Source organism: Diadema antillarum, unplaced genomic scaffold (assembly GCF_040938485.1).
Source record: "Diadema antillarum isolate AM-2024a unplaced genomic scaffold, OU_Dant_1.0 scf00000010, whole genome shotgun sequence".
NCBI classification, from domain to species: domain Eukaryota; kingdom Metazoa; phylum Echinodermata; class Echinoidea; order Diadematoida; family Diadematidae; genus Diadema; species Diadema antillarum.
The window spans coordinates 1,700,036-1,723,589 of NW_027270899.1; the positions used below are offsets into that span (position 1 = coordinate 1,700,036).

General features: G+C 43.9%; 1 protein-coding gene across 1 annotated transcript in view; it reads left to right on the forward strand.

Annotated features, from left to right (window-relative positions):
- LOC139720018 (prominin-1-A-like) overlaps positions 1 to 23,554 on the forward strand; it is a 322,225-nt gene that overhangs the window by 242,473 nt on the left and 56,198 nt on the right. Inside the window, exons 17-20 of the mRNA XM_071631397.1 lie at positions 1,002 to 1,082; positions 4,404 to 4,487; positions 11,636 to 11,689; positions 13,454 to 13,534. Of these exons, the coding sequence (XP_071487498.1) occupies positions 1,002 to 1,082; positions 4,404 to 4,487; positions 11,636 to 11,689; positions 13,454 to 13,534 (300 nt within the window). The remainder of the gene's footprint in view (positions 1 to 1,001; positions 1,083 to 4,403; positions 4,488 to 11,635; positions 11,690 to 13,453; positions 13,535 to 23,554) is intronic.

Here is a 23,554-nt window from a genome sequence, read left to right on the forward strand (position 1 = left end):
CTTTGAGCTGTGGCCACAAAACTCACACCACAGGTACACTTCCTATAGATGCTGGTCAAGTTTGAATTTTGGTGATGTGGGACAAGGTCAAAGTTAATAGGTCAACTGACTTACATTGAAAAACAATAATCACAAATTGCGATGTGCGGTCGAGACATCGCTTGGCATCTGCCATGTCAATTTGTCTGTTCTGATCACTTTGTGCTTTGTTTATTCCTGAAATCATTAATGTTTGAAGTAATTTACTTACCTTCAACAATTATGAGAAGTATAGATTTCATTCAGTCTTTGCATAAATTATTTTCCATGTGATATGTTTGTGCTTCCCATGAATGTCTCTTTGAGTCAAAGCTTTTTTATCATAAGTACATAGTTTGCGGCCTTTCACTTTGAATGGCTTGGATGGAGATTTCATGAATTACTAGAAATCAACTTAAATTTCATGACTACATTGTGATTGATCTCATTTGTTTTCCTCAATCACCTTTCATTGCATTTGCATATTTGTGTCTCATAGATATAATAAGATGATAAGAATGTATAACCTTTTTTGACATCTCAAAGCTTACTTTCTTTTGTTGCTACCTTAGTTCAATTGTGCACTATACTCTGTTTATTTCCAAACATGCTGTCAGTGTGCCTGTCTTTGGCAGTTCAACTCTTTGCACTGATGATCCAGGGTTTCATTATCTTATATCTGGATTATCTTATCCTGGATTTCATTATCGAGTAATGTGTAGTCAGTCCATGTTGACCCGTTGAGGATGAGTTCCAAGTATACTCGGGCAAGCGTCTATGGGAAATGCGTGTTGTAGCAAAATCAAACCGTCCTCAACGGGTTAAAAAGTATACTTAGCATATAATGCATTCTACTCATGACTATCTGGTGTAGAAATTCAGGTGATACAGGATTTATCAGAGTGCTCAAACCTTTGATGATATTACTTCCTCTGACTTTGAAGACATATTTTCTGTATCGCACTCAATTTTTCATATTATAGATCAAGCAGAGTATCACACAAGTTGATCTCAAGGCCCAGGCTACCATTCTTGATGTGACGGCAGAAGGTGTTGTAAATAAAGTAAGGAACATACTTTTTGTTGTTTTTGTTTTAGTAGAGGCTTGTATACTAACACCATTATTGAACAAACACAATACACCAACACCTGGTTGCAGCCTTGATGATTGGCACAAAATGTAACCTGGAGCTGAGTCTTGTTTGTGAGTTGTCTTGTATGCTCTCTTGCTTGGATGATGTAATTAGTACCTAAAGGATGTGAATATTTATGAGTATATCCTAACTCCTTTGTGACCTACTTCCACCCCCACCCACACGTGTATGGGGTATATGGGGTTTGTTGTATATAGGAATCATTCTGAGGTCAGGTGGCCAGATGGTCAGTTGGGTGGTCGCGCAGTTGGGTGGTCGGTCTGTTGCAAAATCTTGTGGATCGACTACTCTCTAATTTTTAGCTTACCTGAGCCAAAGGCTCAAGTGAGCTATTGCAATCCCTCTTCGTCCAGCGTCCGTCGTACATCATTTTCGTCTTCTTCTTGAGAACCCCCTGACCGATTTTCACCAAACTCGGCAGGTAGCATCCCTTGGGGGATAGGATCTCAATTTGTTCAAGTGGGCACCATACCCCACCTGGGGGCCCCCAGAGGGGCCCAAACCCCCCAAAATCAAGGAATCTTAAAAAATCGTCTTTAGAAAAGAAGTGATAGAGCTAAGTTGATACTATGTGTTAGTACATTGATGACTGTAGTTTCAAGTTTGTTCATGGTGGAATCAGGATGCCCCCTTGGGACCCAGGGAGGGGTCCTTATGGGGCCTAAATTGTAAATTTTAATCTTTTTCTTGAAAACCCTATGATGAATTTTTGCCAAATTTAGCAGGTAGCATCCCGAGGGAGATAGAATCTCAATTTCTTCAAATGGGCACCATGCCCAACCTGTGGGCCCCGGGGAAGCAACCCATACCCAGTAAGGAATCTTTAAAGATTCCCTCTAGAACCAGAAGTGATTGAGCTAACTTATTCAGTGAGTCAGTGTATTGATGACTGTTGTTTCAAGTTCTTGAAAACCCCTTGATGAGTGTTCACCAAACTTGGCAGGTAGCATGCCAGGGGTTAACATCTCAATTTGTACAATTGGCACCATGCCCCCCCCCCCCGTGGAGTCATGGGGGGGATCCAAATGCAGACCTAAACTGTTCATTTTCATCTTCTTGCTGAAACAACATAATAGATTTTCACCATACTTTGCAAGTAGCATTCCTAGTGGGATAGGATCTCAATGTGTTTGAATGGACATCATGCTTTCCTTGGGGCCCCAGGGGGCCCAAGCCTCTTAAAGTAAGGAATATTCAATAATATCTTTATCTGGAATCAGAAGTGGTACAGCTTTAATTATTTTTATGCCTCCGCCATGAAGTGGTGCCGGAGGCATTATGTTTTCGGGTTGTCCGTCCGTCCGTCCGTCCTTCCGTCCTTCCGTCCGTCCGTCCGTCCGTCCGTCCGTCCGTCCTTCCGTCCGTCCGTCCGTCCGTCTTTCTGTCCGTCCGTAATGAATTTTGTGGACAAGGTAACTATCAAAAGCTGTTGAGGTATCGTAATGAAACTTGGCATGTATGTGTATTAGGGGGTGAAGTTGTGCCTATCAACTTTTGGGTGCACGTGCTCAAGGTCAAAGGTCAAAAGGTCAAGGTCAAATACATAAAATTTCACTATTTCCACCATATCTATGCAATGCCTGAAGATATTTTCTTGAAACTAAGTGTATACATGTATTACCCAATTTAGATTTTCTGGTGAAAGTTTGGGTCATGAGGTCAAAGGTCAAAGGTCAAAACGTCGAGTAAAAGTATTAAAACTTCTTTTTTTTCTCTGTAAATTGGAAAATTGTTCAAGGTATCTTCATTGAACATAGTATATACATGTACTGACTGGCAGTAATTATCTAGAGAATGTAGGGTTCATGGGGTCAAAGGTCAGGGGTCAAAGGTCAAGTGCAACACTTCAAAATTTTACTTTTTCCCTCATGTTCATGCAATGCCAGCAGGATTATTATTTTTTTTTTTACACTTGGTGTATGCATGTGTAACCTAATAGAAATTCTCTGGAGAGTTTTTTTCTTTTCTTTTTTTTTTTTGCCTCAAAGGTCAAAAGGTCAAAGATCAAGTGAAAGTGCTGAACTAACTTTTTTCCTCCATATTTCGGAAGTGGCTCAATTTATCATGAAACTTACTGCATATTTATGCATGTTCTACCTGAAAGTGATTATCTTATGAATTTTAGGGTCAAAGGCCAGATGAACATGGTAACAATTTACTATTCAGTACAGAAGTTGCACTTTTTCTCCATACCGGTACCATGAAAATGACTCAATGCATAAATGTATGAATGGGTCAAAGTCAAGTTAAAGTCCTTAAATCTCCAAATACATGCTCTCCTATTCATCCAATTAAACCAAGGTCAAGGAAGGTGAACATTCAACACATTTCTGACAAACTTGTCATTTCAGTATTTTGCCAGTTTTGTGAAAATGTAATCACACATTGTCCACACTATCTAGACCTATTTGAGGAGAATCATGCATTATGGCGGAGGCATATCAGTCGCCATAGCGACATTTCTAGTTTTTTTCTAAACTGCAAAGTCCAACTTTCTATAAAGTACAGTGTAATTGGCAGGTATTTTTACCAGCGTGATGGAATATGCAAATGGACACCATGCCCCCAGCTCTCAAAGCTGCCCCCTGCCCCAAGTTTCCAATGTTCTCAGGTAAGAATCTACAAGAATGCATGGAAGGTGAACTTGCGATACTCAGGTGAGCGCGAGACCCTTGGGTCTCTTGTTTTAATGAAAATCGTAGAAATTGCCAGTTTATGATATCTTATTCAGTTTATAAGAACTTGATTTTAAGGTATGGCATATGTGGCTAACATTGGGCAATGAACAATGCATTGCCATGGTATTAACATACATTTTTTTTTCCGTGTTTACACTAGCAAAAATCTGAAGATTTGGATCGCAATGCAAAGCTTAAAATTTGTATCCACTAATTCATGTCAATGTGAATCCCACTTACAGTGACACAACAGGGATCAAGGAGACAAGTGACATACTAGTGTTCTGTTCATTGACAGTTTCCAGGTGTCTGTGCCCATTGGTGAAGAATATGTGTGCCAATCTGCAAACAAAAACCAGTAAGAATTAAAGCAGTTGATCCACTGTGGCTTGCTTGCAAGCATCTATTGCTTCCTTAGTAGCTTTGTGAAACAAATCATGGTGCAAACAATGATACAGAAATAGGCATACATTTTAATTTGCAGTGTAATTCTATAAAGATAGACAATAATTAGAAAAGAATTCTCATAAATATTATGTTTTATCAAAACCAGACACTGCAAGATCAGTTGGACACTCGATCCAGAATGCTTGAATCTCTGAGGTACAACAACGTTCATCCTATGCAAATGAATGTGGTAAGTTAACACTGCAAAGTAACATTGCCCTGGCAGGTAAATGAAATCTGTTAATGCCCTGTCACACCTTTCCAGGCAAGCTATGTGGGCTTGTTGCATGTAGGGATTCTCCAGCACGCAGGATAATTTCTGCTTGCAGACAAGGATTTTGGGAGTTTCACCTGTGTCTTACGTACTGGACGTGTGCTAGTTATTGTACGTTCTACTTGCCTGTATTTCGCTGTGTGGGTGGCACGTGAGAGCTTCGAAACTGTTCTCTGGTAGATACGGGCGACATATGGGCGCTGCGAAGTACCTGCATCACAACTGGGTGTTACCTGCGTGGGAGTAGCCTGCAAGGTACAAGCCTGGGTATTACTGATCAAGTGGATGGAAAAACCATATTCCTCAACTAGTTTTTTTTTTTTTAATATAAAAATGCCCAGTTGATGGAAAGGAAACAAGGGCGAAGACGGTCCATTGGATGGCCAGCCACAGAGCCCTGAAGATTCGCAGCAATTAATCATTGCTGAACATCATCGAACCAATGAAGTTCAGACCGAAAAAGACCAGGACATCCCCAGTGCCACAGAGGTCACATAGGCCAATGAAGTGGACATCCCAGATGAAGATGAGTCCGACAGGTCCTGCGGAGCGAAGCTTTCCAAGCAGGACGAGACGAGCAAACGACGAGACTGTCAATTCAGTATATGGCAGAGGTGCTCACAGAATGCCTTTATCTTGGCCACAGCGAACTCTCAACTGACCAGCAGAAAGGCAGGAACTCACCCTCAACATGCACACAATTTGCTCGTATAGCTCACTTCACACCCTCAGAACTGACCAGCTACACAGATGTTGGCAGTATTGACTCAATTTGTTCAAATTGGTGCCATGCCCCTCTTGGGGGCGAGGGAGAGGGGCCCAAACCCCAAAACTTAATCTTTAGAACTTTTCTCTAGAACCAGAAGTGATAGAGCTGAGTTAAAATTATGAGTATTAAGTACATTTATGGCTGTAGTTTCCAGTTTGTTCATGGTGCAGGGATGCCCCCTGGGGGGGGGGGGGGGGAGGGTCCAAATTTGGGCCTAAATTCTACATTTTCATCTTCTTCTTAAAAAGGCATAGTCACATGTTCACCAAAGTTGGCTGGTATTATTGCTTTGGTGGTGGAAAGTATCTTTTCACAAATGGGCACCATTTTTCACCTGGCGGTCCCCTAAAGCCAAAGCTTTGGAAGCAAAGCCCTCAAATTAAGAAGTCTTTATGAATTTTCTGTCTAGAACCAGAAGAGATAAGGTAAGTTTAACAGTGCTGTGAGTATTACAGTAGATTGGTGACAGGGGTGGGGGTGGGGAAGGGTTCAAGTTAGGGCTTAATATTCACATTTTCATCTTCTTGAAAAGGCATGGTCAGAGGGGACCAACACATTTCCTTTTTCTTGGAAGATATTTTTACCAGTGTATTAGTAAATATGCAAATAGACACCATGTCTCCATGGAAGCACCCTAAACTGCCCCCAAGATTGCAGTTGTCTGGAAGCATGTATAGAAGGTGAACTTCCGGTAATCAGGTAAACAGGGGACTTGAGGGTCTCTTGTTTCATTTCCACTCAAAAATAACACACACATACACACACAAACACACACGCATTCAAACCACCTTATTACAGATGCATCTAATACAAGTAACCTGTGATCTACATCAGTAAAAACCATCCGTCCGCTTTCCTAAACAGTATGCTATTCCCCTTGCATCGCACCACGTGCCGAGCTATATGCAACAGAAGACTTTAGCGTCCCCATCTACCTCCCCCCCCCCCCCCCCCCCCCCCCCCAGGCTGAATATGCCCGGAATATCCAGGCTGAATATGCCCGGGTTGCGCAGGAGCCGAAACTCCGCAACCCCGCAGCTTTGCGGAGGGACTTTCGGTTCCCCCACAGGGATTTTCAGAATTTCTATCCCCGGAATCCCTTTCCCCCGAGATTCTCCGTGTCGCTGACCGGAAACCCGGTGGAAACCCCCTGCGGGGGCGGGAGTACAGAGAGAGGGACAAACAATGGGCCAGGTTAGCCAAAGGGTCCGTGGCTAACCTCCTTACCCATGCCGATCAATACCAGATCAATACCGGAGGATAAACAGGAATAAATGTCCATCCTCCTGGCCATATCGGAGGCCCAGTGGTCACAGGCATCCAGGGCGGCACTTTATGCCTCCCGCCGGAGGCGCACCATGGCCCTGCAGGCCATGGGTTTCCCGCCCCGGGATGCAGACCAGATTGGGACCTCCATCCCTTTCCACGGGCTCTACATTTTTGCAGGCCGAGCCATCCAGGTGTTCGATGACGAGTGTGCCTACAGAAAGAGGGCCGACGAAATGGCCGCCCAGTTCCTACAGCGGAGGGCTGACCTGGCCCGCCCACCTGCAGGATGGCAGGTGACAGTCACAGTGCCCGGACCGACCCCGCACCCCTCCGGTAACAGGGGGCACGCACAGTCGAAGCCCTCCAGGGGTCAACGTCGGGGGGCTTTTAAGTCCCACCGCGGAGCCCCCAAAAATGGGCAGCGCTTTTGACTTCTTGTCCCGAGCGTTGGGTCCTCCGGGCCCGGTCGGTTGCCGCCTGCAGGCGTTCCTACTGGCCTGGGCCGCCATCATGGACGACAAATTCGTGCTATCCGTCGTCCAGAACGGGTTCGTGATAGGTCTATCCGACCCGCTCCCGGGCGGCTCACTCAGGGCCCTCTCCCCTCCAGGCGCGCGGCATTTCCGTTCCAATATGACCAGCAAAATTACCGCGCTCCTCGAGAAGCAGGCCATAGAGCGGGTGGCAGTCCACCTCCGCCTGTGCCTCTCACCGGTGTTCATGGTTCCCAAACGCTCGGGGAAGTTTGGTATGATTTTGAATCTCAAGGCCATAAATCAATTCATCCAGCCAGTGCACTTTCGCATGGAAACTCTGGCCTCGATTCTACCCATGTTTAGGCCCGACGATTGGGCAGCGTCCATCGATCTAGCTGATGCTTACCATCATGTTCCCATTGCCCGCCCGTCCTGGAGGCTATTAGGCTTCACCTTCGCGGGACGGGTGTATTAGTGCAGGGCGCTCCCCTTTGGGTTCAAGGGGATGGCTAGTAACCGATCAGTGGGAATCAGTGGGAATGCTGAGGGATGATTGTTCCAATCCTTGTGGGATTTATTTAAGAGTAGATTATATATCTACTGTTATGTGAAAATTATTTGTTTCAGAACAGTCTCATATTCAAGTAATGTGCAGATTAATGCCCCGTCACTGACCAGGGACGCTTACCTGGAAACATTAAACTGCACATTACTTGAATACGAGACCATTCTGAAGCAAATAATTTTCACACAAGAATAGATATATAGTGTACTCTTAAATGAATCCCACAAGGATTGGAACAATCATCCTCCAGCATTCCCACTGATTCCCACTGATCAGTTACTAGCCATCCCCATTGAGGCCCGCCCCCCCGTCTGTTTACAAGACTGGTTTTGGCGGTCGCCGCCTTTCTACGGCAAAGAGGGATAAGGGTATTCTGCTATCTTGACGACTGGTTGATAGTCGCAAGCAGCCCTCATTTGCTGATGGCACATCGGGACTTCACCCTTTCGGTTGCGCAATCCCTAGGCTTTCTTATAGACTGGGAAAAGTCTGCAACTTGCCGAACCAGCTGGCTCGTCCTACTCCGCAGCAGGTCGGGACGCTTTTAGCCGCCACAAGGTCCCCGCGGAACAGGCTGGCTGCCCCCGCGAAGACATGGCTCCAGTTTTTGGGGTATCTCGCGAGCTTGGTAGACGTGCCTCCCGACTGTCGCCTGCACATGCGGCCATTGCAATTTCACGTCCTGCAGACGCACAGACCGAACACGGATCCGCTTTCTACGTCAATCCTGGTCTCCGATCGCATCCGGGCTTGCTTAGTCCAATGGATGTGCCGACCATTCCTCAACCAGGGCAAGCCCCTCAGAGCGCCCCTGCCCTCGATAACGGTAACGACGGATGCGTCGTTGGGATGGGGAGCGGTGTGCTGGGAACATGGTCTCGGGGAATTGGGCTCACTTCCCACATCTACCGCACATCAACCAGCTCGAGTTTCGGGCCGTGATGTTAGCGTGCAGACACTTCCGAGCAGCCGTTATCGGCAGGACGGTTTTGATTCAGACCGACAATGTCACGGTGGCGTCTTACATCAACAAACAGGGAGGTACCCACTCCATATCCCTCAATGCCCTGGCGGCCCACTTCTGGAAGTGGTGCAGGGTACAGGCGATTTCCCCCGTGGCAGTTTACCTGCCGGGGCAGGACAATCTAATTGCCGACTTTCTTTCCAGGGGCAGGGAATTACCATCCGAGTGTATGCTACACCCCGAGGTCTTTGCATGGCTACAGACGACCCTGGGCCCCCTTCAGGTCGATCTGTATGCCTCCAGTCTGAACCACCAGCTCCGGCTCTATTGCGCCCGGTCCCGGGACCAGGAAGCTTGGATGGTGGACGCATTCTCCTTTCCCTGGGGGTGAATTCGGGGGTATGCCTTTCACCCGATCGCCCTAATTCCCCGGGTGTTGGAGAAGATCCAGGAGGACGAGGCATCCATTGCCTCCTCGGTGGCCCAGGAGGCCCTGGTTTCTGACGTTAATGAATCTCCTGACGGGTCACCCCCGGGCCCTGCCGGGTCGCCCGGACCTGATCAGACAACTGTTGTCCAAGACGATGCACAGCAACCCGACAGCATTACACCTGACTGCGTGGCCATTGTCGGGCAGGCGGGCAGACAGGCGGGGCTCTCCCATAGGGCGGCGGAGTTCATCGCCCACGGTCATAGAGACTCGACGGTACAGTCTTACAACTCTAGGTTGACAGCATATTTTGCCTGGTGCGAGGAGCAGGCGTTAAGTCCCCGGACCACGCCGATTTCTTCATCCACCTGTTTGATAAGGGTTTGGCTTTACGGACCATCAGGGCCTACTGATCTGCAATAGCCGTAGTGCACAGTGGGTTTGAGGACGGCAGTATGGTTACGAATGCGCCTACCCTGACTAGGTTGTTTAAAGCGTTCTTCTTAAAGAGGCTGCCCATGAAGACTTTGCTTCCATCGTGGAGCTTGCCTCGCGTTATGAGAGCGTTGGCGGGACCTCACTTTGAGCCATTGGCCAAGGCGTCCCTTGCCAGGCTCTCTTGGAAAACTGCTTTCTTACTGGAGGTGGCCTCTGGTCACAGGCGGAGCACGTTACATGCGTTGTCCACCGCGCCAGGGCACATCCGTTGGGAGCGCGATGGTGTGAGATCGATTCCGAGCCCCATGTTCATTGCCAAGAACCAAACGAGCTCCACGAAGCCAGTCGAGATTTTCATTAGTCCGTTGACGGCATTTTCGTCTGTTCCCGAGGACAAAGTGTGGTGCCTAGTATGATCCCTCAAATGGTACTTGGACCGGACAAAAAGCTTCAGGAAACACGATCAGCTTTTTCTGATCTGCAAGGAACCTCACTCACCAGCCTCTCGGGATTCGGTGTCGAAATGGATAGTTAACGCCATCAAGGCGGCAGGCCCGGAAGCCCTTATGGTACCCGATCTACCCCACGCGCATGATACAAGGAGTATCAGCGCATCGTGGGCTCTGTTTGCTGGTGTCAGTCAGGAGGATATTCTGAAGGCAGCGTACTGGTCCTCGGCCAACTCATTCATCTCTTATTATCTGAGGGACGTCCCGGCGTCCGAAGCGGTCTTTTCTGGTGCGGCTTTGGCTTCGGCGTCCGAGACATCTAGACCTACCTCCTTATTAGCGAGTTTTAACGCTCCTCCCCTTTCTGTGTTGGTCTAGCATACTGTTTAGGAAAGCGGACGGATGGTTTTTACTGATGTAGATCATAAGAATCAGGACTGATTCTATTATCTACGAGGTAAAAACCATCCGTCCGCTTTCATTCCCACCCTCCTTCCCCTCTCCCCGCGTTAGGGGTCTTTTTCTGCGGTATTTAGAGGAAGAGCGGGCTGGCGTACGGATGGACGCCGGTGGGGCCAGCACACGGGGGGGAGGTAGGTGGGGACGCTAAAGTCTTCTGTTGCATATAGCTCGGCACGCGCTTGCGACGCGAGGGGAATAGCATACTGTTTAGGAAAGCGGACGGATGGTTTTTACCTCGTAGATAATAGAATCAGTCCTGATTCTTATGATACCAAGCAGTCCAGCAGTAGGATATTGATTTTTGTTGAGCCCACCGGAGGTGTGGGGAGACTAAGGGATCGCCTGTGGCGTCTGTCCGTCTGTCGTCCGTCCGTCCGTCGTCTGTCCGTAACGCTACAAAAACTTGTAACTCTCTACTGAGGATTTCAATTTCCATCAAACTTGAAGGGAAGAGTGGTTATACAAAGTTACACATTTTACCAAACATGAAGGGCACCTCAAGGTCAAAGGTCACAGGCAGAGGTCAATGAACTTTAGGGGCCCAATGTTAAGTTTTTAGGGCGTGTTTCGATTATGGGCCATAACTTTTGATCCATAAGTGTATTTGTGACCAAACTTAGATGGTAGATGTACCTTGGGGAGTTGATGGTCACCACAAGGTCAAGGGTCACAGGCAGGCGTCAATGAACTTTTGGAGCCCAATGTTAAGTTTTTAGGGCTTGTTTCAATTATGGGTCATAACTTTTGATCCATCAGTCCATTTGTGACTAAACTTGGGTGGTAGATGTCCCTTGGAGAGTTAAGGTCAAGGTCACAGAAAGGGGTCAAAAAAATTTTAAGGCCCATTGTTAAGTTTTTATGGTGCGTTTCGATTATGGCTCATAACTTTTGATCCCTTTGTCCGTTTGTGACCAAACTTGGATGCTAAATGTCCCTTGGGGACAAGGTCAAAGGTCATAGGCAGGTCAATGAACTTCTGGGAGTTAGAAAAGTATTAATTTCTTGTACGCGAATGGGCAAGACACAATTTGGCACTTGCCTTGTTATGACTGTGTAAATCATGCCCAATTATTGTATTAGAACTCCTAAAAGTAGAAATCTGAAGTTATCTATTGGTCAAATATGACTATGATCATTCCTACATTCTTTCAGAACATACTCAGTATTTGCATAAATTTGACAGTGTTTCTATGACTGCTTTCCTTTGACATGAGGTCTTGACACCACTCTTTCTTTTTGCAGAATCGTCTGGAAATTAATTTGAAGGCTCTTGAAAACAAGACACAGTACCTGTCAGTAAGTAATCCATGGCAGAACTCTTCGAAATAAACATTGGTAGATGAAAATCGTGTTGATGTGATGATTTTGCAAGAAAGTGTTTTCATGCCTCCACCTCATATGGTGTGAGAGGCATTTTGTTCTCAGGTTGTCAATCCATTACTCTGCCTGTCTGTCCCTAAAATTTCATTATTGCAATTCCATATTGAAGAAAATATAAAACATCAGCATCAGTGATCTTCACTTAGATCTGATTAATGAAGGGCCATGGTGAAATATAGTGATATAACTATGTGCAATGATACGTGACATACACAAGTTATGATCTAATTACAAGAGATGCAGAAGCATCCAATTTGATTGCATGCTGCAGTTAAAAAGTTTGTCAGGCTGTATTAAAAATGTGAATTTATTGGCTCAATATTGCTCCATTGGAATGTGAGCAAAGTTTTTATTCAAATTCCTTTCACATGACTGAGGAAAATATAAAACTGGATAATAGTTTGTGACTTCAAAACAGTGGTGGGGATTCAAGGAACAATGGAGCAAATGTGTCATGTATTTAGGATAAGGAAAAAAGAGAACTGGGCTGTACCTTCTTCTTTTTGAGGGTTCATAATCATGCTTGTCCTCTGAAGCTACTATCTGCCCACTGATGCTTGTAGTTAAGGATCCATCCTTGATAAAGAATCTGTCCTCTTGTGTTGTGAATGAACCATAATTTCCCACCTATAATAATCTTTATGTTATCTCTACTGTCAGCTCACCATTGGCAGCAACCTTAAACGAAACATACCCAAGATATTCAATTAAGGACTATTGGTCAGGAGAGGAAATATACAATTTTTTGCAACATTGAGCACTTTCTTTTTGTGCTGTTTTGTTGCATGTTAATTCTGATTTTATTTTTTATCTCATTTGTTAGTCTTGTTTTCACAGGGTGGCTCCATCAATGAGTTGAACACTGTTCATGGAGGACCCACACAGTATAGACAATACATACATGTATTCATGAATATCAAAACGGTGTAATATCAGCAGACATGTTTGGTAGACATTTCCTGCAAGAGCTGTTTCAATGATTCACACTCCCGTAAAAATCCAAATACTGAATCAAATATGAACAAAATTACAAAATCAATGTATTGCCACAGAAAAAGTCCAACTACCCTCTTATAGGCCAACTAGTGACAGATTGTGAATGAGATTCTTTGTTTCCTAATGCTACATTTACATTATGTTTCCAGTGGCCATGACAATCATGTTTCAGGACACTGTGAACCCAAACAGGATGAGCATGAGACAGTGTGTGAAGATGGACTGGGTGAAAATGCCAGGCCATGATTGCCCCCCCCCCCCCCCCCCCATCAGAACGTCAAGGCCATGAGGGAAAGTACTGGCATCGGTGGTAGACTTTAGATCAAACTGTAGTATGCATTTTACCTCCTGGGATTCAAGAGCCCTTTTCCCCTCACAGCCTGTCATGGATATTATAACAGACTTTGAGAAATCTTAGCAAGACCTAACAAAACTTGAATAAAGAGAAAGAATTGGCCAAAATCCCCCAGATAGGCAAACAGGGCTGACATGGCCACCAGGAACATGATGTAAATGTAGCATTGCAGGCCTTTGAGTGTTTTGCCATTCCATGGAAATGTCATATATGCATGTACAACGATGAGGGCATGATTAATGATCTAACTACAAGAGAGGTAAAACACATGCCTGTTTTTCTGTGGGTAATGCAACATATGTATTTTTTTTACTTTTACCTTTGTCCAGGGTGTGATAAATCAAACGTTGCTCCTTGTTAGTGAAGCAGACAAGTTTGTGCGTGAAGAGGGTCCGACAATACTCCAAAAGGTAAGGTTTTCACATATTCCTGGACTAACAATTTCTTAAACTTAAGTGTTCGGAGCAGATGCAGATTTAAAATTCCATTCAGTTTGAGGAGGGATGAATAAGTTACTTTTCCACACCAAATATAATTTTGCAACTTTCCAAAACCATGATAGGTGTAAAATTGTCTTTATATGACTTGTGTCAGTCAAGTTAATTGCAAGTTTTGGTACTTTGAAGGAATCTGAAACATCAGTGCAAAATAGAAGAAGATTTAAAGGATGCATGTTCATGTTCACTAAATTGACACCACCTTTTAATGTGTATATCGTGACCCATCAAATCGAAAGCAGCCACAAGTTGCTAGCACCATACATGTAACTGAGAAATATCAGATATTGATTGAGGTACTGTAAAAATTTAAAATTTGATTTTTGGCTGATTGGAAACTATAGGGTTTTGTCTACCATTAGCTGAAGTTTCAAGGTGTTACATTGTGAAACAATTCCATATTTCAAATTTTTTTTTTCAGCTTATCCATTTGGTCACACAGCTGGAGTGAGGGCTTCGCACTGCAAGTTCATAAAAAATTTAGGTCAAATTTCGTATGTATGATCTATAGGTGTAGATATGCAAGACACCATGATCGTGTTTACTAGTATCAGAAAAAAATGTTGCCGTGGTAACCACACATTTTTGTATCAAACTGAAGCATTTAAGCTACTAAGGTCGAATTTGGTGTGTATAAAGATCTACAGGTGTATTTGTGCAAAATGTAATTTGTGTTTGTACCCAACAAACCCTGGTTCAATTCTTTTTGTCTCGCCCACCGGAGGTGAAGGCGAGACTAAGGGATCCAAATGGCGTCCGTCCGTCGTCCGTCACAAATGTTAAAGTTTACCTGCAAGACTCTCTTATGATGCATAACTTGGCAACTGTTACAGCAATGGCAGCCACACTTGGGTGATAGAAGCACTAGGGGTATCTTCAGGTTATGGTGTTGTCAGAGGTCATGTGATGATGTCAAAGGTCATTTGAGGTCATATATTAAAGAGTATGTGCAAGACTCTCTTTTCTATGTTAAAGTTTACCTGCAAGACTCTCTTTTCTATGTTAAAGTTTACCTGCAAGACTCTCTTTTGACAAATAACTTCACATAAGTTGCTTGGATTACAACCTAACTTGGGTCATAGATGCACTGGGGGTACCTTCATGTTATGGTGCCGTTGGAGGTCACAGGATAAGGTCAAAGGTCATTTGAGGTCATATGTTAAAGTTTACTTGCAAGACTCTCTTATCACATGTAACTCAAGACATGTTGCTACAATGGCAATCAAACTTGGGTGATGGATGCACTGGGGGTACCTTCATGTTATGGTGCCGTAAGAGGTCACATGATAAAGGTCAAAGGTCATTTGAGGTCATACGTTAAAGTTTACTTGCAAGAATCTCTTATCACACGTAACTCAGCACATGTTGCTACAATGGCAATCAAACTTGGGTGATGGTAGATGTCTCTTGGGAAGTTGAAGGTAACCACAAGGTCAAAGGTTACAAACAGGGGTCAGCGAACTTTTAGGGCCCAATGTTAAGTTTTTAGGGCGCATTTCGTTTGTGGCTCATAACTTTTGATCCCTTTATCCGTTTGTGACCAAACTTGGATGGAAGATGTCCCTTGGGGAGGTGAAGGTCGTCACATGGTCAAAGGTCACAGACAGGGGTCAACAAACTTTTAGGGCCCAATGTTATGTATTTAGGGCGCGTTTTGATTGTGGCTCATAACTTTTGATCCCTATGTCCGTTTCTGACCAAACTTGGACGGTAGATGTCCCTTGGGGAGTTAAAGGTCATCATAAGGTCAAAGGTCACAGAAAGGGGTCAACAAATTTTTAGGGCCCAATGTTAAGTTTTTATGGCGCGTTTCGATTATGGCTCATTACTTTTGATCCCTTTGTCCGTTTGTGACCAAACTTGGATGGTAAATGTCCCTTAGGGTGTTGAAGGTCACCACGAGGTCAAAGGTCATAAGCAGGTCAATTAACTTCTGGGAGTTATAAGAAATATTAATTCCTTGTACGCGAATGGGCGAGACACAATTTGGCGATTGCCTTGTTCATAGGAGCTGCTGGAGCGGGGGTATTGATCACCTTCAGTGATAGTTCTAGTTTTTCTGAACATATGCGTAAAGACATCTGGCAGTTCGTGAGAAGAAAAGTGATACTTGAATATGCCAACATTATAGCTAAACAAATTCTTTTTGATATTTCAATTTTTAAGAATTAGGTTATTGGTATGAGACAAATATGTGCCATGGTTAATATTTCTTTTTACCATTTTTTTAAATATAAATATGGAAAAGTACATCAAGGAGATTTCTGATAGCAATTACACACAAGAATTCCATGATAAAGGTACAGATTTATCAAGGTAGAATAAACATTGGTCAGAATTTGACAAGAAAAAGCATGTTTGAACTAACTGAGGTACGAGACAGTGCTTCTAGAAAAAGTATAACTTAGATGATTACCATAGGATTTCCAAGAAAAGTCGCTATTGATAAGAAGTCTTTAAAATTTTGTACGATCGAATTGGTTTCTTTGATATCATTGATAAGGAAGTGTTTTAGACTTTTTGCTGAAAACCATACATTCAGTTTGGACTATGTTGAGTAATAATCTGTTGGGATGCATTCAAGATTGCACAAACTTCCGTTTTTTAGCCATTGTGTCAATGAGATTTTTAGGGTCGTGAAATATAAAGAACAGATTAGAGTCCTCAGTAAGACATACTAAAAAAAGAACCTGCAAATGTGCAAGTCATTGATGTATGAAATAAGGTGACACAAGTCACACGACGTACATTGTATGCTTCACCAATATATGCTCCAATAACAATTGCTCTGAAAATGCTGCGCCAGCAATCGCTCTACCAACATTTGTTCTTCTGACTTTTGCTCCATCAGGATTTGTTCTTCTGACTTTTGCTCCACCGACATTTGCTCCACTGACATTTGCTTTGCCAAAATTTGCTCCTCAGACATTGGCTCTGACAATAATTGCTCCACCAATATTTGCTCCAAAGATACGACATGTGCTCCACTGACAACTGTTCCAAAAGAAATGACATTTAACTGCACCGACAATTGTGACATATGCTCCACCACCAGTTGCTCAACCAACTCTGCAATTTATGCTCTCATTTTTTATTTCCTGCAAGGAAACCCTGCCCAACATCACATTTTCATGCCTGTGCCACGAAGTGGTGCTGGAGGCATTATGTTTTCGGGTTGTCTGTCCTTCCGTCTGTCCGTCCTTCCGTCCGTCTGTAATGAATTTTGTGGACAGCGTAACTAAAAAACTTTTTAAGGTATCCTCATGAAACTTGGAATGTATGTGTATTAGGAGGTGAAGTTGAGCCTATCAACTTTTGGGTGTACATGCTCTAGGTCAAAGGTCAAAAGGTCAAGGTCAAATGCTCAAAATTTCACTATTTCCCCCATATCTATGCAGTGCCTGAAGATGTTTTCTTGAAACTTAGTGTATACATGTATTACCCAATTGAGATTCTCTGGGGAAAGTTTGGGGTCATGAGGTCAAAGGTCAAAAGGTCCAGTAAAAATGTTCAAATTTCACTTTTATCTCCATATCTTGGAAATGGTTCAAGGTAACTTCATGGAACATAGTATGTATGCATGTACTGACTGGCAGTTATCTAGGGAATTTGGGGTTCATGGGGTCAAAGTTCAGGGTTAAAGGTCAAAGGTAACACTTAAAAAATTTACTATATTCCTCATATTTATGCAATGCCTGCAGGATTATTTTCTTTTTAAACTTGGTATATGCATGTTTAACCCAATAGAGATTCTCTGGGAAGTGGGGGGGTTTGCCAAAAAGGTCAAAGGTCCAAAGGTCAAAGATCAAGTGAAAGTGTTAAACTTTACTTCTTCCTCCAATACTCGGAAGTGGCTCAAGTTATCTTGAAACGTAGTACATATTTATGCATGTTCTGCCTGACAATGATTCTCTTATGAATATTATTGTCAAAGGCCAGATGAAAATGGTAACAATTTACTTTTCAATACAGAAATTGCACTTTTTCTCCTTACCTTGAAAATTAATCAATGCAGAAACTTATGAAGGAGTCAAAGTCAAGTAAAAGTCCTAAAATCCCCAAATACATGCTCTCTCTCATTCACCCATTTAAACCTAGGTCAAGGTAAGTGAACATTCAACACATTTGTGACAAATGTGTCAATTTAATATTTTGCCAATTTTGTGAAAATGTAATCACACATTGTCCACATGTACTATAGACCTATTAGGAGAATCATGCATTATGGCGGAGGCATACCAGTCGCCATAGCGACATTTCTACTTTTTTTTCTCGGTATTACTGTACAGTGCAATGAGCGAAACGCATGCTTTATTGATGCCCAGATGACTTTATCTGCCAGAACACCATGTGCTTCCAGCTTGTTGCAATGCGTCAGGTTGAATGCGTGCTTTGCGTGAATGTTTCACCCAACCAGATTGACGGGTGCATGCCGTTCAAAAACCAGTACCCAGTAATTGTTGATTACAAAATCAACTGAAATACTATTTCGATTAGCTAGAGTTGAGTTGATTTAAATTTTAGCTTACTTCTTCTTCTAGTGTCCTGTGTCCTTCATACTTGAAGATTATTACAGGCGTGATTCATGCTGTGCGTGCTGTGCTTGCTGTGCTTGTGTGAAAGTCCCGTTGTATAAAATATCTCAGGGTGCGAGTAAAAATCGATTAGCGGTCTACACTGCATTCTTGCCATCAGCTTAAGCCGGAAGGCTTCCACTGATGGGGCTGATATGATGTCGGGGGAGTGAGTTCCAAGTCCGCACAGTGCGTGGGAAGAAGGACTGCTTATGATGTTCATTTCTGGAGAGTGGCAGATGGAAGTCTTGACCATGAGCATGTCTGGTTGCTTTGTGGACTGGTGTGATGTAGGGTGCAATGCTGAATTCTACTAGGTTCTGCATTTTGAAGAAGAGGACGAGACGCAGGATTTCTCTCCTTTGCTGTAGGGAGTGCCACTGGAGTTCATGAATCATGTCTGTCACAGATGAGGTGTTATGACACCTGTTGAGGACAAATCTCGCAGCTCTCCTTTGGATCATTTCGATTTTCCGGATCTTCCTCTCTATATGTGGGTCCCACAAAGGAGCTCCATATTCCAGTTGTGGTCTCACCAGAGATTGATAGGCCATGGTCTTGAATGGAGTGGAGGAGATCCTCGGGTTTCTGTGAGGGAATGCAACGGTATTGTTTGCTTTGTTGCAGATTTTGTCAACATGCCTGTTCCAACGGAGGTCTGAAGAAATTGTGACTCCTAGGTATTTCACTTCTGGGAGAGCCTTGGGAGGTTTGCCATAGATGATGTACTGGAAGATCTCTGGATGTCTTTTACGGGTGACCCGAAGGACTTGGCACATATTAGGATTAAACTCCATCAGCCATTTCTTGCTCCAGTCAGCTAGAGCATCAAGGTCAGCCTGAAGTTTTCTGGAGTCGATGGCAGTCTTGACAGTCTATGTAGATAAAGGTTTCATCAGCGAAGAGTCACACACTGGAATTGAGGGATTCAGGCAGGTCATTGATGAAAAATAGGAAGAGGCAAGGCCCAATGACTGAACCTTGAGGCACTCCTGATTTCACAGAGCCTGCATATGAGGTTTGGCCTTCTAGCACAACTCGTTGAGTACGATTGTGAAGTAAGTTTTCGATCCATCTGCCTGTATATCCTTTGATACCATAGAAATGAAGCTTCTGGGTCAGTCGTTGGTGGCCAACCTTATCAAAAGCTTTGCTTAAGTCCAGTACGATGACATCTGTTTGGTTGCCCTCTTGCATGTTGTTCTGAAGATTTCCCAGAAATCCAGTGAGTTGTGTTTCACAAGACATTCTTGTTCTAAAGCCATACTGTAGTGGGTAGAGGATGTTATTGATTGTAATGGTGCATAACGCTGCTGGTAATAATGTGTTCCATTATCTTGCAGCATACGCAGGTGAGGAAAATCGGTTTGTAGTTCGATGGGTCGGATGCACTGCCCTTCTTGAAGACAGGGACAATGTTTGCCTGATGCCACATATCTGGAATGAGCCCAGTCTTGTAGGACTTCTCATAGATGCAGGCCAGTATCGGGGCAATAACTGGAGCCAGCTTTTGAAGTATTCTTAGGGTTATCCCATCAGGTCCTGATGCCTTGTGGACCTTCACCTTTTCAAGAAGTTTTTGGACGCCTGGTGTAGTGATCACAACATCTGGCATATCTGGATGTAGTGAGGCTTTTGGAAGAAGGTCATCGGGTGTTGCGGTCTCTTGAGTAAAAACAGATTCAAACGACCTCATCGTATTTTAATTTTGACATTTTATTCAGTTTCTCTCATAATCTTCTTCTTCTTCTTCTTGGTTGTCTTTTGAAGTCCGAGGAAGACTAGGTGTTGCGCCCTCTTTGATGTGTCCGCATGTGACTGCGTAGTCCAAAACTGGAGACACACATGCAATTGCTGGTGGGACATGGAATGCCAGACGGTGGGACACAGGTTGATGCAGCTTGACGCCGTCTCTCCCGAGCAGCTGCAAGGCGTTGGCGGCGGTTATCTTCAAAGGCAGTTACAGCCTTCCTTGTTAAGACTCGCCATCGATATCTGTCGAAAGCAACTGTCTCAAATTCACGGGGTTGTAGATGTGCCCATTTGAGGTTGGCCTTGAGATTGTCTTTATAACGTTTCTTGGGACGGCTTTGATTGCGATTGCCGTGCGACAGCTCGCTATAGAAGAGCTGACGAAGGATCCTCGACTCTTCCATGCAGATGACATGACCGGACCATCGAAGTTGAGCTTGGAGGATTTTGGCTTCAGTGCTTGATGTCCTGGCTCTGTCCAAGACCTCATGGTTAACCCGTTGAGGACGGTTTGATTTTGCTACAACACGCATTTCCCATAGACACTTGCCCGAGTATACTCGGGACTCGTCCTCAACGGGTTAATGATGGGATCTGGCCATCGAATATGCATGATAGACTGCGGAGAGCTCATGTGGAACTGTTCCAGCTTTTTGGTATACCTGCAGTACAGGGTCCATGTTTCACAGCCAAAAAGCAGAGATGACAGGACAACTACATTGTACACCTTGAGTTTGGTTGAAAGGCGAACGTTTTTGTGTTGTGGGACTTTTGGTGCATAGTCTGCCAAGTGCAGAGCTGGCCATCTGTATTTTTGCTGCTATTTCATTGTCAAGAGTACCATCACTGGAGAGCATACTGCCCAGATATTTGAAGCTCTTGACATTATTAAGCTGTGTGCCATTAACAGTGATGCTTAGCTGGCAGGGTGCACTGTTTGGTGCTGGCTGATGGAGGACTTCTGTCTTTCCGAGACTGATTGTCAAGCCAAACATCTTCGATGCTTCAGAGAACTTGTTGACGATCATCTGTAGGTGGTTCTCTTCGTGTGCCATCAGAGCACAATCATCCACGAACAGAATGAATGAACCTTTCCAGCACCTTTGTCTTCGCTGCAAGGCATCTCAGATCAAACAGCAACCCATCTAATCTGTACCTAATGTAGATGCCAAGCTCAAGGTCTCTGACAGCGTGGAACAGGACTTGTGCGAAGAAGAGGTTGAACAACACAGGGGCGAGCACATAACCTTGCTTTACACAATTGGAGATGGCATATTTTTCGGATGGTTCGCCATTTGACAGAACCTGACCAGTCATATTTTCGTGGAACAGTCTAATGAGTGTGCTGAACTTTGCTGGGTAGCCAAGTTTCCTAAGAATTGTCCAGAGTGCTTCCCTGTTGACACTGTTGAATGCCTTTGTAAGATCTATGAAGACAGCATAAAGGTTCATATTCTGCTCAATGCACTTTTCCTGGACCTGTCTCATAACAAAGACCATGTCAACGTTACTGCGATTGCATTGAAAACCACACTGAGTCTCAGGGAGGTTTTTCTCTGCAACTGGAGATCAACCTATTCAGAATGACACGGGCAAGAATTTTTCCAGCAGTGGACAAGAGGGGTATGCCTCTATAGTTCCAGCAGTCTGCTCTTTAGCCTTTGCTTTTGTATAATTCAACTACGGTGGCATCACGGAAGTCAGCTGGCATTTCTTATTCATTTTCTCTCATAATCAAAGTAACGTACATGGGGTATGCCTGAACGGCTAATGTTTGCAAAAGTACTAGCAAATGATAGCAGAGTTTAAATTTTGTCAAGGTTTGGTAACAGTTGCAATCAAACTCAAAAACAGTTTTCGATTTTGCAACCATGTTCAAAATTTCTCCCGAAACCTAAAATTCGCTATGTTTGCAAACATTCTCCGCTCACAGTAAGATACTCCCTTTACGTACCTTTGGACAGGTTAACTTAACATTTCAGATACATAAATACATGTACACCATTTTTTATGCCTCCGCCACGTAGTGGTGCCGGAGGCATTATGTTTTCGGGTTGTCTATCCATCCGTACGTCCGTACGTCCGTTCGCATACGTTTACGCGATAACTTGAGTAATATTGACTGGAATTTTACTAAACTTGGTCCATGTATAAAGTATGATGGGGTAATTACTTACTTAGATTTTGGGTAAACTCGGCCAAAGGTCAAAGGTCAAGGTCAAATCATGAAATTGTATCCGTTTACGCGATAACTCAAGACTGGATCAAGCAAATTTCACTAAACTTTGTCTTAGGATGATGTATGATGGGACAATTACTTGATTAGTTTTTTAGTGAAATTGGACACAGGTCAAAGGTCAAAGATCAAGGTCAAATCTAAAATTTATCTGTTTACGTGATAATTCAAAACTGGATGAAGCAGCTTTCACCAAACTTGGTCCAAGGATGATGTATGATGGGGCAATTAGTTGAGTAGATTTCGGTGACATTGGCAAGAGGTCAAAGGTCAAAAGGTCAAGGTCAAATGCTTAAAATGTTGCTATTTCCCCCATATCCATGCAATGCCCGAAGGTATTTTCTTCAAACTAAGTGTAGACATATACTACTGCATAAAGATTCTCCAGAGAGAGTTTCATGTCATAAGGTCAAAGGTCAAAAGGTCAAAGGTTAGGTGAAAATGTTACAATTTCACTTTTCTCGCAAATGGTTCAATGCATGACGCAAATCTCTCGTTTGAAGAGGCTACACCCCCGTAAATAATGCCAGTGTATATCTTGGCAATCAATGACTTAAAAACCAAAGATCTAAAACACCTGTTTCTTGACCCTGGCCTAATCTAAGGATCAGTCATCGCCACAGCGCCGGGGGGGGGGGGGGGGGGGGGGGGGGTCACCCGCGAGAGGAGGAGATTGTTTTGGTTTTGGCATGGGCTATGTAGCTCCATGGTGTGTGTGTGTGTGTCGACAAACTTCTACAATGCTCTCCTTCTTATTCCTGTATTTTCGTTATTTATGGGTCAATTTTTTTCGTTCGAAATGTAAAATGGATGACCATAGAATTTCTCAATAGAATATAAAATTGAAAACTTTAGAAAGGATAGAGAAAATTGAGTTCACTTTGAATGGTCTGCCACAGGCAGATATCCTTATCATGCTCTTACGTAATACCTTAGCTGCTGGAGTCATTAAACCCTGGCTTGGCCTCCAGGTTTGTCACGCATGAGCAGAAAGTTAATTTGCAATGGACAAATACTTCGACTCCCAACTCCCAAACGAAAAATCTTTAGCGAGGTATAGCACCCCATCAGCTTCGTGGAAGTGGGGTCTCGCCTCAAACGAGGGATTGACGGCATGGTATCTGCATGGAAATTGGTACATACGCATGTACTGACTGGTAGGGATTATCTAGGAAATGTAGGGGTCATGAGTCATAGTCAGGGGTCAAAGGTCAAGGTCAACTGCTCAAAATTTTACTATTTCCCTCATATACTAGTATATGCAATGCCTGCATTATTATTTCAAAAACTTGATATATACATGTATTACCTCATGGAGATTCTTGGGGAAATTTCCAGCCAGAAGGTCAAAGGTCAAAGATTAAGGGCCAA